Source organism: Epinephelus moara, chromosome 11 (assembly GCF_006386435.1).
Source record: "Epinephelus moara isolate mb chromosome 11, YSFRI_EMoa_1.0, whole genome shotgun sequence".
In the NCBI taxonomy this organism is placed as follows: Eukaryota; Metazoa; Chordata; class Actinopteri; order Perciformes; family Serranidae; genus Epinephelus; species Epinephelus moara.
The window spans coordinates 3277704-3293523 of record NC_065516.1 but is presented as its reverse complement, the minus strand read 5'-3'; the positions used below and the strand labels follow the sequence as shown (position 1 = coordinate 3293523).

General features: G+C 41.5%; 2 protein-coding genes across 4 annotated transcripts in view; one reads left to right on the top strand and one right to left on the bottom strand.

Annotated features, from left to right (window-relative positions):
• The window catches only part of nrn1a (neuritin 1a), a 544743-nt gene that overhangs the window by 418961 nt on the left and 109962 nt on the right, over window positions 1–15820 (bottom strand). The gene's annotated exons all lie outside the window — the stretch shown is intronic.
• fars2 (phenylalanyl-tRNA synthetase 2, mitochondrial) overlaps window positions 1–15820 on the top strand; it is a 223771-nt gene that overhangs the window by 100358 nt on the left and 107593 nt on the right. For 2 of the 3 annotated variants that reach the window (XM_050056506.1, XM_050056505.1), the window contains exons 7-8: window positions 259–421; window positions 514–645. In XM_050056506.1, the coding sequence (XP_049912463.1) occupies window positions 259–421; window positions 514–645 (295 nt within the window). Of the gene's footprint in view, window positions 1–258; window positions 422–513; window positions 678–15820 lie in introns of all 3 variants that reach the window. The other variant, XM_050056507.1, reaches the window with a different exon arrangement.

Here is a 15820-nt window from a genome sequence, read left to right as displayed (position 1 = left end):
CTCACTAAGATAAACGTTTCTGTCCCCTCCTTGCTCAGAGTTGCTCTCAGAAACTTCCTGAATCACTCTTAAGCTAAGATTCCTTGCTAGGAATTTTTAGGCTAAGTTAGGAGCTCTCTGAGAGGACTCTGAGAATCTTTGTGAATACGGGCCCTGGAGGTTATGTGTTGAGTGATTAAATGTGTCTAAACCTCCACAGCGGTAGTAGTTGAGCCTGAAGTCCAGGATGCATTCCAGCTGTTTCCTGTGTGTCTCCAGCTGTTCTCTCAGGTGCAGCACAGTGAGGATCTGTCTCTGTTTGAGACTGGAGGTCGGAGGACGCCTCACAAACAGGAAACTCACTCTCTGGAGGCTGTGAAGCTGCTGGAGTTCAACCTAAAACACACTCTGACACGGCTCGTCACTCACCTGTTCGGACAAGGTGAGACACCTGAGACACGCAAGAAGTCACTTTAGATGTTTTAGGTTTTCACTTTAGTAAAATATACTTCTTTTTTCTCCTCCTCTGCTCAGACCTGCAGGTCCGCTGGGTCGACTGCTACTTCCCCTTCACTCACCCCTCCTTTGAGATGGAGGTGCGTTTCCAGGGTGACTGGATGGAGGTGCTGGGCTGCGGAGTGATGGAGCAGGAGCTGCTTAACTCAGGTCAGAACAAGGCTGATGTCCGTTTCCCTGTGGTCAGTGTTCATCTGTTGCTGCCTCGAGCTCTTGTGCAAGTGTTGATCTGTTTGTATATGTTCATTACAAACAGTGTCAACACAATACGTGCCTTTTATGGAGCTTTTCACTGCATCTCATGGTCCTCCTCAGCGGATGGAGTTTGCTCAGTTGTCATGGAGATGATGAGTTCAACTCAAACTTGACTGATGCTGATTTAGTCACAGATATTTCATGTTTCAGATGAAAACTTGACCAAGTTTTCAGGGGCTTTAAATGACTTTACACTGAATTTAGAAAGAGAGGAGTGGTGTTTTCACCTGCAGCTGTGATGGAATGTGACGGTGTGGGTACTTGTGTTGTAGCAGCTCTTCTAGTAGAGGCTCTTCTGTTGTGTGTGGAGGAGTTTCAGTAAATAGTCATAGCCCTGCTCTGACAGTGGTTACTGTTGCTGTTCAAAGCTGAAGTTATCTGCAGGTTCATGTGTAGCATTCTCTGCCACAGAAGAGTATTAATCTCTTGTTCATGTCTGATGATGTTTTGTGCTGGTGTCCATGAAAGCTATGTTAACTAGCCAACCATGGTTCGGAATAGGAATTAGCTTTATTGGCCAGTTATGTAGCCTGGGAACCAGATGAATCGTTATGTTTTATTTGCTCTGGAAGATGCATCTGGCCTCCCTCCTATTCCGACACATTTCCAACCGACCAATCACAACCGTTTATCGAATGTGGGGCATTGTTTAGATGATAGGCCCATTGGAGATGAGTCAGACCTGCACTGAGATGATCAGCATTGATTGTCACACAGTGCATGCGGGTTAGTTCTGATCCTGACTTGATCTGACGTCATGCACAAATGGGCAACAATAATCTCACAAGATCAAGGTGGACATAGTGTTTACAGCCAGGCACCGCAGTTGTTCATCACCGACTGCAATCGCCTCATCAAAGAGCTGATTAGAGAACCTTAGCTGGTCAAGGGGCTTTGCCTGGACGAGAGTTGGTTTAAGGCCAGGCTTCAAGTTCAAGGCTTCAAGGGCCCTAATTACCCTTAGTAAAATATTAGAAAGTAGTTGAAGCTACAGCTTGTTTAGATATGTCTTGCAGCTTGCCTCGTATGACAGCGTTGAAAGTGAGCTAACCGTGGCTTCACACTGTACGCTATCACTTGCTGTCTTGCTGCACAGAAGGCCCGTCTCAATTAATGTGATTGGACGTTGTGAAAAAATGTCAATGACTTTGGGCACTTTTTCCGCTCTGAGCTGAAGTTTTTCAGCTTGGGGCGGTCAAGGCACTCCTGCAAAAATGCGAGGTGCCTAAAGTGAAAACAATAAAAAAAAACAATAAAAAAAAAGCTGCCCCAGGCTGCTAAAACCTGCTCTGTCTGATCGCGGCCTAATGCATCAAGAATTTTAATTGAATAATATAATTTATATCATTCTGCATAATTAGTACTTTTAGTACTTAAAAAATATTTTAATGCAAATACTGCACTTTATTATAAAGGTAAAATTTGGAATGCAGGACTTTTAACAGAGTATATCTACACTGTGGTATTACTACTTTTACATTAGGTGAAGATCTGAGTACTTCTTCCACCTCTGGTTTTTGGTGGTGTTGCCTCACGACTGACGTGTGGTTGCTTGCTGTCTTTAATGTATCACTGACTTAATGAAAACTCAACATAAATGTGACAGTAAAATAAAGAAACTCATCTCTCAATCTCTTTCTGTCTCTCTTACACACACACATTCACACACACACACACACACACACACACACACAGGTCAGGGACTGATTTGCCGATTTATCTAACAGTGTCTGACAGATGGACACAAACAAAACAAAGATCCAGCCCACGTTTACAGTGACAGGACACAAACACACATGTACAAACATTCCCCCCCTTCTCTCTCTCTCTTTCCCTCTCTCTCTTTCTCTCTCTCACTCATAGTGAACCCCCCCCACCCCCTGCCGTGTCAGCTTGCTAAGTGGCTAACTTGCAGCTTTGCCCTTCAACAAAGCTGCAGCACTGCGCTCCACTTCACCGCTGCTTGTTCCGATCAATAATACATGCTTTAAGACACAAAGAGCAGCTGGATCACACCCACCACACGTGTGTGTGTGTGTGTGTGTGTGTGTGTGTGTGTGTGAACACTCACTTAAGAAAATGTCTCTTTATATTGACGCTCTTCGCTCTTCAAGTTGTCTGTGTGTTTTGGCTTGTGGAGGCAGGTTGTACAGAAGCGAGCATGTGTATTAGTGTATATATACGTGTATATATGGCTTGTTTCTTGAAGGTTAAGTCTGTGAGCAAGGCACTAAACCCTCAACCTTCACAGCAGAAGACTGAAAGGGTTTCTACTGTTTTTTAAAGGGTCAGTTTACTAGTGAGGGGCATACAGGTTTTAATGCCTTTATTTTGCATTTATTTGTATTATTTTTAAAAGAAAATCTGAATTCCAAATTTTGGTGATTTGCCTTCCAAACTTTGGCAATGTAAGCATGTTCGCAAATCGCTAAAATTACGTTATTTAGGTATCTTATTTATCTTTATAACCAAATATGGGCTTAAAATTTTAAAATCACATTATTCTAAGTAATTTAAATTGTGTCTTAAAAAATATGCACTAACTAACCAGGAGCACGGCAGGAGTGAAAAACTATGACTTTTTTCAACTTTATTATTGATTATTAGGGCTGGTTTAGGGCTGTAGTCTCCTGGTCGATTATTTAGTCGATACGCTCTCGTCCGACCAAATTCTCATTCTCACTCGAATAATCGGCGTGTTACTTTCATAAGTAGAAATGTGCTACATCAATAGCTTTCCAGGATTAATCCATTATTTCCACCCTTTTGGGGTGTTTTCAAAACACCCCCTTTGTTAACACAAAGTTTAACTCACCCACCCTCACGCTCAGCGTTGCGGTGACGCAGACCTCCCATCTGTTTCTGTATACTGACACCATTTCCCTCAGTGGAAATGAAGCTTGTATTTACTTGTATTTCACAGATAAGGAACAATAAATTGTGAAGACAGTAAAGCCTCCACCAGAATAGCATTTTAAGTCTTGTGTGTGATCTATCCTTTAGGGATTTATACTTCGGGATTTATCCTGGCTTCATATGAGAAGAGGAAATCTCTGCTCGTCGCTAGGCTAATGTATACTATGTAAAATGCCATAGGCTGACGCTAATAACATTAGCATGTTGTAATGGTGGGGGAAATGTGTCCAGATAAAGACAAGTGCTTGTCTGTGAATGCTGCGATTTATAGTGAAGCCAATTTGCGTACTTGTGTTTGAAATTGTCTCTATTAAGCTATGCTTGATGTGTGCTGTGAATCAACTAAACTTTACAGCACTTAACAGAGTCCTCCACCGCTGACTAACATTTTGGAGGTGTAACTGCAGAGTGACACAGACACACCACCACAGAAGTAAAAATAACGTGCAGATTATGTTTTTTTCCCATGACTAATTGATTAGTTGAAGATTATGTACGACTTCAGTCGACCAAGATTTTCTTTGGTTGACTACAGCCCTACCAGGATTTCATCTTCAACTTTTAACTTTTATCTTTCATACATCAAAGGTTAGGTTTTAAAAATCTAATAGGCCTAACTAATTCATGGTGTAGGGAGGGTCATGCATTTTCTGCCAAACACTCAGAGAGAGCTTAAGAAGAAATATTTGTAGCTTTTGGAAGGGTCAAAAAAAATTGACACCTCAGCCACCAACCTCCTTTAATAAATAAAAAAAGTCCCTACGCTCTGGTGTTTTTCAGCCACTCAAAAAGTTTTAGTGCCGAAACTTTAATATTTCGTTTGCGGGGTGTCAAAGCGTTTGAAAACATGTTTCTGAACAGTCCTCAGACCTCCCTGTTAACAGTTTAAATTTCTTCCAAAGAAATATTCAAACCATTGAGACACAGATGGATCAAAACCTGGCCAAAAGAATGTGGGTAGACACTACAAGACGTAGGCAAGGAAATGTGGATATTTGGGTGAACTGACCCTTAAATTTGCCTAGAGAAAAGTAAAAGTTTACATCTTTTTTTACAAGTAATTTGGATATTTGAAAGTCACATTTCCTCCCACTAGACACAGACCAGGTGCCAGGATGAAGTGACTGAGGGGGCTGTTAAAAAGTGCAAGGGGGCATTTTTTTCCCATAAAATGCAGTAGCCTCAAAATGGAAGTAGGGCCGTATTTGCTGCTTCTATGCATTTTAATTGACATATTCTGTTTGTCTCTCGATCTCCTCCCACTCTGTTTTAGTTACATGGACAACGCAGCTCTAACATACAACCATACAAATACAAAAGCCTTAAATTATTCTGGCAAAGGGATTTTCCAACATGCCAAACCAACAGAATTTGTACAAAGCATGGAGACATAGGCTGTGCAATAAAAGGCAGCAGAGAGAGGTCAGCTGGCTGCAGACTTGTCCCCTGAGAATGCAGGTCAACAGTGATGGTGATCACTGACTGGACTAACAACAAAAACAGCAAAGCTAAGACACAATCTGTAGTTCTAAATGTTAAAAAAAAAAGTTTTCCTCGATTACTTTGACAGTTTAGTCTGTGATTCTATGTTGTACAGTAATTGTAGTTACACTCCTGAAATCGTGTTTCCCTCTGGAGTTATATGAGGTGTTCTATATGTGGATAATGTGAGGTGAAAGATTTTCAGAACACTGTAATGCAGGCATGCTCCATGTTTTGCCTGTACACTCAGTAAGTTGGGTTGTGTTTGACTGCTGTTTGGTTTAGGCATAAATTGCTACATGTGTGAGCAGGTTGATTTTCTTCAGGTCAAAACAGTATGCAACGTTACTTTGAGGGGGTAAAAAAATATACAACTGAGGGGGCTAAGCCTCTGTAAGACGTCGCGGTGTAGGACCAGAGCATCTTCACATCTTCAACATTCTGTCCCTTAGATATCTTTCAAGTTTTGTATTTTTATTCTGGGACAATATATTGTCCAACAAGAGTAGTTATTGCAACAGGCCTACTTGTAGAATATTAAAAATGTTCAAATGTTTTGAATCCAGTTATCTTGGTTTGTTAGCCGTTTCATCCAGAGTCAGTGCCTCACTCTGCACCCTGAACAAGTCACTTTAGTTTACCTATAATCTACCAGCTGTGCCGTTTGTGATTATAATAGAGCAGCTATAATTACTCGATCCACAAAAACTTAAAAGGCAGCTGTTTTTGTAAGTCATTAACTAAATTCTTATTGACAAATGTAAAAAAAAAAAGGTTAGTTTTTAGCCTCTTAAATATAATGATTTCCTTTTTTATATTGTAAGTGTAATATATTTGTGGAGTTTTGAACTGCTTGTCAGAAAAAAACAAGACATTTGAAGATGTGAGAAACTGTTTCCTGACATTTTAAACTAATCAACAGATCTATCCATAAAGAAGAGTTCATATTTCTTTGTCACAAACACAGACTGCCTAGCTTTGATATTTGGACTAAACCCAACTTCCAGACTCCGTTTTAAAGGTCTGGATTTGACCCCTGAACCCTGCAAACAGTGACATCAGTCTGTCCTGCAGCTGCAGTTCAGTCCCCTGCCAGAGGGGGGAGCTGCAGTTCAGATCAGGAGGAGGGGCAGGATGCAGTGAGGAGGAGGAGAGTACTCCTTCTTACTGCAGAAATCTGTCATTTTCACCTCTTCTATTATTGAACGGATCTGTCTCTCACTGCTCACCTGTCTCTCTCTCTCTCTCATTGTGCCTGTGCATGTAGATCTACGTCTGCAGGTGTGTTTTGTGTGTGTGTATATGTGTGCACGCACACGTCCGAATCCATTTTCTGCAACGCACCATGACTGAAATAGACTGTTTTAGGACACACACAGCGAGATGGAAGCGCCTTTGGCCATTTTACACTTTGGCTGTGCCTTACTGTGTGTGTGTGTGTGTGTGTGTGTGTGTGTGTGTGTGTGAGATTCTGTTCTCCATGCATTTCCTCCTGACAGTAGAAGCAGTAGGAGGTTAAATTGATGCTGAGGTCCAAACACAGGCAGAGGAAGTAGAGACTCCATCAGACACACAAACACAATAACAACACACACCTGCAGACATAGAGCTCACACACACACACACACACACACACACACACACACACACACACACACACACACACACACACTAGTGTTGATGTTGTGAGACTTCAGATTCATTCAGTAACATCTCAGTGACATCAAAACATCTTTATTAGGTTGATTTGTAGGGTGCTGAGAAACAGAATCATTTATTCTGACATCACACAGTTTAATGACTCGTATACTCGTTGACACGTCATAGTAAAAACTTCTATGTTTATCTCTCTCTGAATACTCTTATTGACCTGCCAGTTTGAATGTTGGAATTTTGTGTGAGCTGCTTGTGTGACCCTGGGATTTTATTAACTTGTAAATAAGGTGCCAGAGTGCATAAAAAACATCAAAATAGAGCTTGTTCATCAAAAAAAAAGGGAGGGTTCCCCAGGACCCCCCAACAAAGGTCCTAGGTTAGGGCTCAAATGTCCTCAAATCCTAGAAACTGGCCCCTAGCTTAGTGCCGTCAGCTGATAAATAACAAAAACTGTCAGAAGCAATTTGTCAGAGATGCGTCTTAGTCCTGATTTCCGACACAGCTTTGCCTACTTGTGAAAGTCTGAAGAGGTCAAACTCCAGCAACACTTGCAGTATGCAGGTGAACTTGATTGTTTGACCTACACATTTTGGCTTGTGGCCTTCATCAGAGTCATCATTAAAGACATGACAAAAAACATTTAAATGAGGAGCAGAAAAAAATAAACATTACGAGACCACACAAGTAGGAGATTTAGAAATATATAGGGACCAATATAAAAACAAAGGCAGCACCGATTTTGAAATTTTGGGTGATACTGATGTTTTTATGTTATTTAATTTGTGTAGTTATTTATTCCCCCCTTTTGTACCTTTGTTTGTACCTAAACAAAGAAATCTACAATATTGAAATATTGAATATTACTTAAATTAATGTTGTAAGCTATTATCATTACTGTCTGCCTTGCATCTCTCTCTGGCTCTGTCTCAATTTCTCTCTCTGTCACTCCCTCTCTTTATGTATCATTTTGTCATATGAATTACTCTAGATTTATTATGTTGATCTGTTCTGTACGACATCTATTGCACGTCTGTCCGGCCTGGAAGAGGGATCCCTCCTCAGTTGCTCTTCCTGAGGTTTCTCACCAAATACTACATTTTATAAGATTACATTTGAACACATCATGACAGCGTTATAATTTACCTTCACCCAATACTCATTTTTACTTAATAGAGCTTAAACACATCATAATGTAACTCAGAGCAACCTCTGTGAGCTGTTAGTTGTGGCCACCAGCTGCTAACAGCTAACAACTCATGTCAACTAGCTGCTAACAGCTATCTTGACAAGCTAAACATCATTGTCCCATCCCAGTACGGATTCAGAAAGGAAAATACTACATATATGGCAGTACTTGACTTAACTGATAAAATCCATGATGCAATTGACAAAGGCAACTACGGTATTGGCATTTTTTTGGACTTGTCCAAAGCTTTTGATACCATTAAGATTGACATCCTAATCAATAAACTACAACACTATGGTATTAGAGGCCTAGCGCTAGACTGGTTCCGCAGCTGCCTGTTCGGAAGACATCAATATGTTTTCATTAACAACCACAAATCATCATACAAACCCATCAATCATGGAGTCCCCCAGGGTTCCATCTTAGGGCCGCTCCTCTTCATCTTATACATAAATGACTTTGTTAATTCCTCGTCCATACTACATAAAGTATTATTTGCCGATGATACAAACTTGTTTTTTTCCCACAAAAATCCAAATACACTTGAACAAATCATAAATAGTGAGTTAGTGAAAATAGACACATGGTTTAAATGCAACAAACTCTCTCTGAATATCAATAAAACAAACTACATTGTGTTCCGCTCTCATAAAAAAAATGACATTAAACAAATTTGCCCAAAAATAAACGGACAAAACATTGAAAGAGTCGGCTCTACAAAATTCCTGGGGATCCACATTGATGAGTTCCTTAATTTTAAAAGACATATTGATGATCTCACAACTAAACTGTCTAAATATGCTGCTCTGTTCTTTAAGCTGAGACATTATCTTCCACTCTCTGCACTTCTCATTCTGTACAAATCTTTGTTTGAACCTCACTTACAATACTGCAATATCATATGGTATAACACATTTCCAACTCATTTACAAAAGCTTGAGATACTCCAAAAAAAAGTCATACGTGCCTTAACATGGTCTGAATTTAACGCTCCCACTAAAATGATTTTCCACCGCTACAATCTTCTGAGGCTTAATGAGTACAACTACTTTCAGAATGCTTGTGTAATGTACCAGACTGTCCACAAACTAAACCATAAACTATGTGACCTCATCCCAGTCTGTGCTCCTAGGCACACCTATACCACCAGGAATAAAAATGTAATCACTGGAAAAAAACGAAGACAAAAATGTACTAGCTTCAGCATTGTGTGCAGAGGACCACAGATTTGGAATGAGCTTGATGAAATACTAAAAATGTCACATTCTATCTCCATCTTCAAGGCAAAACTAAAAATTCAACTCCTAGCAATATATGTTTAATGTGCTGATTAATAATTGAATGAATACCTGTATCTTATTGCATCTATTAATTTCTCTTGGTTAACATTGCTACTGTACTTCGCATCAAATCCAATGTAACCATAATACTGAGATTGTCTATTGTTTATTGTGTGTCTATTATCTATCTGTATGTTGTCCATATTATAAGGATATCTGGCCAATATCCTATATTCATGGAAAACCGGGCCCCCTATTAAAAGCTTTAAATAGCTTCCTTGGGATGACCCTTTTCACACATCCGACTGTGTAAAAAATATTTGTTGTATACACCATGTATTGTATTGTACTTCCTGGATGATGTGTGAATAAACTAAACTAAACTAAACTAAACTAAACATTAACTAGCCCTCCTCCAGCTGATGTCAACACAGATTCATTGTTCACAATGTAACATTATACAACAGTTAGTTCCGGTCCTGCAATCTGATTGGTCGAGAGACAGTAAAACCGTGATGATATTGGAGTACAACATCACGGTTATTTCACTGTGTATGTATCACTCCGCCTCACAGCTGATTGCAATCAACAATCAAATCAAAACTGACGGTTAGTGTCAGTTAGGTCAGCAGTTGCGTTGTAGGCTAATTAATTCATCCACTGTCAAACAGCCAAAAATATGGATTTATTTCCTAAAATAAGTTTTGAATTGAACTATGAATGGTCATCAGAGGAAGATGAGGGAGAGGAGAAGCTGAATCCATCTGAGCACACATCCAGGTTTGTCAGTGTTTCATCAGCGGAGCTCAATGACTTGGAGAAAAGCAACATACTGTCAGATCAGAAGGCAGAGTCGGCTGTGCCTGTGAAGCGACAGTCCACCATGCAGTCACCAGAGACTTATTTCACCGGCTGCACAATTAATGGAAATGTGCAGATAAATGTGTATAAAGAGTAAGTGCCTGGCGCACCATGTCTGCGTTACATAGCAACGGTGACAGCGGAGTCCTGAGGGAACTATTTTTGTTGGCGGAAGACAAATAAAATGCTTAAATTATCTATTTTGTCCTCATTTTTCAACATTTCTTAATCAGCCTTGCTTATTTAACTGTTGAACTGTTGTATAAAAGCAATATCACACTCGAGCTTGTGATGTTATACTCGTATCGGCCTCGTGCCTATGACCGAATCACAGCCGTGACGATATCACAGTACAACATCACTCCCTCTCGTGTGATAATAAAAAGTCATTAATTGAGAAGTCCTCATTCATGTAGGGCTGTAGGGCCAAAGAAAATCTTGGTTGAAGGAAAGTCTACCCACTCTTCAACCAATCAGTTTGTTGATGGGAGAAAAAAATCTGCACGTTACCTCTAGATTAATTAAATCAGCCACAGTGCACTGAGTGCACTCTACCTGGTAGTGTTGCGTCCACCAAAGTATTCTATTTTTTCCAAGGCCAGTGTTGTAATGGGACTTGAGCACTGCATATTTACACTCTGCAACAAACACCTATTCTGCGCTGAGCCTGCATGATTGGGGTTTATTCTTGGTCACTGAGAGTCAAAAAAAAAAAAAAAGTTAATCTTTGGATAAAACACTGCACTCCTCACTGTCACTTTTTACCCAGCCGTCTAATCACAGCGGAACAGGGGTGGGAAAAAAAACACTTTGGGAATGGCATGTCTCCTGTATATGTTTTATAATACAGTGTCATGTAAACGACAGTCTTAGTTTTGAAAAGTATCTTTGAGCTCATCTAGAAACAGTGTCTTCGTCACAGTTTGTCCAACAAAGTTTTTTTACACTGTGAAACGTCCCACATGTCTTTGTCACAGTTTTTTAATAATTGATTTTAGGGATAAAAACATTGTATACTATTAGCCAATATGTTGTCAAATGTTTTCTTACTGAAGAGACTACGTTGTATTTGTGTGACAAAGGTTCTTTGAAGTTCAATACTCTAAAAGATATGACACGTGACTTGTCTTGACAACTCCTTCCTGGGGCCAGTTTGACCTCACGGTACCATGACCATAGTCTGACTGATTGTGGCTTTAATTCTGCCATTAGCTGACAATTTAGGCCGGGATTCTCCCTTCCCTCCACTATCTGCGTGCAACCATTTCCACATACCCTTCACTACAGGAAACAACAACCTCCAAGCTATTAGCTTACACGCTTAAAATGGCACATTTTGACAAAGATTTGGATCATGCATAAGGCATGCCACTTTTGTTCTTTCAGTGAATTGTTATAAAGACCTGCAACAAATAAACAGCTTGTGAATTCACCTTGGAAAAGTCCAGACTCACAGGACTCTCATGCCCGATGTTGATCTGTTTTGTGACACGGTCAGTTAATTTGCCACATTTTAACTCTAGCAGCAGCACCTCCGCTCCAGTGACAGTTACTTCACTAATGTACCGATCTGTTCCACTTCACATGAGCTTCTGTGATATCGTCATAATAATTTTCTGTCAGAGCAACACACAGCCAGCAGATCATCAATGGGTCCAGTGAGCTCCTCCAGAGCTAAAGTAGAATCAGGCTTCACCTCTAAGGCTCTGAGTATTAGATTATGTTTGTCTTTTTTATTCCTAAAAGTTGAATCACACAGTGACACACGACTGCTAATGCTGTTTGTGGCATTTTTTATCTGCAGAGCCATTTTGATGACAGTGCTCGCCTCCTCGCATGCAAATGTTCCACCAAAACAGGTTCCACCCTGACACTGTTTTGCAAGAGCCCTGTCACTGCATCCTGGGATAAGAGCAGCTGAAGACAACTGTGATTGGTTTAAAGAAATACAAACAACCCAGAGTGTTTTTCCCCCTATAACACAAAGATGAACAGTGATTCGGGACCTTTCTCTTGTGCTGACTCAGTGCTGCGGAAATAAGTCTGGCCATGTCAGACTATCATAACTGTGACTGGGCTCTAAATGTATTAAATCTATTGAAAACATTTTTGTCTGAATTTTACAAAATAGAAACATTCTGACATCATTTATGTAACAGTTTATTATATTTTGAATGATGTTTTATTGGGAATAATGTGCTGTACACGATATATGTTTCATACCAAGTGTTTTGCACCAGTGCATGTAGAGCTGAGAATTACATGGGTTTCAGAGCCCTGATCTTCCTCGCAAATTTAATTTAGTTTCCCTTTTCAATTCATTCTCTATGAGCTACTTTCATATGCTTTTACTGCCTGATGACCTCTATTTTTTTTTTTTTTTATTAAATATTTGCGTACTTTCATGCCTCTGCACCTGTGATAGCAGTGCTGGAAGCATTTAGTTTTCAGGTTGTCCGTCCATCTGTTCATGAACACGATATCTCAAGAACCCCTTGATTGAATTTTTTCAAATTTGGCACAAACATCCACTTTGAGTCAGTGATGAGCTGTTTAGATTTTAGTGGTCTAAGGTTGAGATAATGCAATATCTCAAGAAGGCCTTGAGGGACTGTCCTCAAATTTGGCACAAACGTCCACCCAGATTCAAAAATTAACTGATTAGATTTTGCTGGTTAAAGGTCAAGGTCACTGTGACCTCACAAAAACGGTTTTTGACAATATTTTTACACAAATGTCTAATAGGATAAAATGATGAAGTGATAATATTTTTTATTAGGTCAAAGGTCAGCGTCACTGTGACATAATGTTCTGCAAAACCCCTTTTGGATATAAACTGTAACTGCAACCTGACTGGTGTGTAGAGGCATACAACCGTGCGGTGGTTATTTGTGTTATACATGATCTGTGTGTGGGGCATGGAGGGAGCTGCAACTGCATTTCATGGTGCAGTCCTGTATTATATAACGACAACAAAGCTGAACCTTGAGATAAACCATGTCTCAGCAAATCATGACTTCATATGAAGAGGGTTTCTCTTCAGCTGTATCTCGTCTTCTCTCCGTCTTTCTCGCATCTCTTGGTTCATCCCTCACTCTCTCTCATTGAAAACTGAACACATCAGCAGTTGTAGCTGAACACATGATGTCGCTCTGCACTTCATTCACAATACACTCCCCACTGTGTGTGTGTGTGTGTGTGTGTGTGTGTGTGAGAGAGAGAGAGAGAGAGAGATAACATTGGCAGTGTCTCTCTGCCCTTGGCACTGCAGCAATGCTCTTGACATTCATAGTGTTGAGACACACACACACACTCATTCTTTCCTCTTCTTTCCTTAATTCGCTCACTCTCTTGACTGCTGGGGTCAAGTTTGTCAGGGACGCACACTCACGTGCACACTCACACACTCTCACGTGCACACTCCTGCTTCATTCTCACTCTCTCAACTCTCTTCACACTCTCCACCTCCCCTACGTATCCACTGCGGCAGTGTGGCTTCGTTGCCTTGGAAACCACTCATTCACCCCCCCCACCGCCACCCACCCACCAACCCACCCACCCAATCCCCTACACACACACACACACACACACACATACACTCTCACGCACACACACACACACACACACACACACACACACTTTTTTTCTGGAGCACAGCAAGTGAGAGACAATGAGGGAAAGCCTGCAAAGAGGAGGAAAAATGGGGGCGAGGGAGCGTAGAAGTTAATATGATGGGGAGAGAGGGAGGAAGGAGGAAAAAGAATGAATGGAAGGAGTGGAGCTGGGAAAAGGAAAGGAAATATGGAGGGAGGGAAGGAGGTGAGGAAGGAAGGAAAGGGAAAAGACAATAGGAAGAGGATGGAGGGAAGATTAAACTAGTGGCAGGACCTCTTCTCCAAAAGGACAGGGCCACAGGGGACACCAGTTGGTGTGTGTGTGTGTGTGTTATTTAATGGTGTGGAAGCGTGACTGCCATATGTGTTGCCTGGGGCTCAGTGTGACGAGGGGGAGACTTAATGAGAGACGTAAGAGGGGAGGGATGGAAGGAGGGATCAGGGAAATGAAGGGAGGAACGAAGGAAGGGAGTGAGGGAAGGGAGTGAGGGAGGATGGGATGGAAGAGGGGAGGGGTCAGGGAAGAGATGGGGAGGGAGGATAAATGATGAAAGAAGGGAATGAAGGAAGTTGGAAAAGGAAAAGGAAATGAAGGCGGAAGTGAGTAAACAATGGACTGAGTGTAAAAAAAGAAGAAGGAGAAAGACTTGGAAAACGCAAACAAAGGAAAAGTGAAAACGATTGAAGAGGGATGAGAGAAGGACTCAAGGTAGGGGGACGGAGGAGGGAAGGAAATAAGAGTGGAGGGACATAGATAAAGGGATGAAGAAGGAAGGATGGTGCATAAATGGTTAAATAAGGGAACCAAGGAAGTGGGGAAAGGAGGGGGGAAAGGAGATATTGATGACCTGAGGTAGGAAAGAAAGGAGGGAGCATAAATGTTGGACGGAAGGAATGAGGATAGTGAAATGACAAGTGAGCCAACAATAGACTTAGTGTAAAAAGGAACAAGGGATAGCAATGAGGAGGAAGAGAAGACTTGAGCGAGGAAGGAACCAGACAAGGAGGGGAAATAAAAATGAGCTGAGAAAGAGGATTAGGAAGAAGACAACAAGGGAAAAGTGAAGAGGATGAGAGAAGGACTTCAGGTTGGGGGGATGAGGAAAAAGGAGAAAACGAGGGAGGAAGGGACAGAAAGAAAGGGAGGAGAAAGGACAGAGGGAAAAAGAAAAGAGATGGGAAGGGCAGACGAAACGGAGGAGGAAAAAAGGAAGGATGCATAAAAAACAGAGAGGAGGTCAGGGTTGAGGAAAGCAGGGGAGAGAGGGGGGAAAGGAGGAAAGAGAGGAGTTGGAGAGGAGGAAGGACAGGGAAAAGGGACAGAAAAGACAGGAGTGAGGGAACAAGGAGGCATGAGGATAGGAAGGAAATGAAAATGAGACAGGAGGGGAGAAGGGGTGGATGGAGGAAGGGTAATGAGAAAAAGTGGAGAGGAAAGAAAATGATGAGGAAGGAGAATTGAGAAAGAAGGAAGGATGGAAAGAGAGAGTCGAGAGGAGGGTGGGGAAGATGTGTGAGAAGAAGGGATCAATGAAGATAAAAAAGAGGGGAGGCAATAAGGAATGATGAAGAGAAAGGAGGGAGTGTAAGAGGGAAAATATAAGGAAAGAAGGGGAGAAAGGAAACGGGAAGGGGTTGGGGAAGGAGAAGAGTGAAGAAAAGATGCTGGGAGTGATGAAGAGCAGGAGGAAAATTGAGGGAGTGATGAAGGGGAGAGAGATGGAGGAGTGATGAAGAGGAGAGGGTAGAGGGAGTTAGGAAGAGGAGGAGAGAGTGTATGGAGTGATGGAGGGGAGGAGAGAGATCTAGGGAGTGATGAAGAGGAGAGAGATGGAGGAGTGATGAAGAGGAGAGGTTAGAGGGAGTGAGGAAGAGGAGGAGAGAGATGTAGGGAATGATGGAGGGGAGGAGAGAGATGTAGGGAGTGGTGGAGGGGAGGAGAGATAGGGAGTGATGAAGAGAAGAGATGTAGGGAGTGAGGAAGAGGAGGAGAGATGTAGGGAGAGATGTAGTGAGTGATGGAGGGGAGGAGAGAGATGTAGTGAGTGATGGAGGGGAGGAGAGAGAAGTAGGGA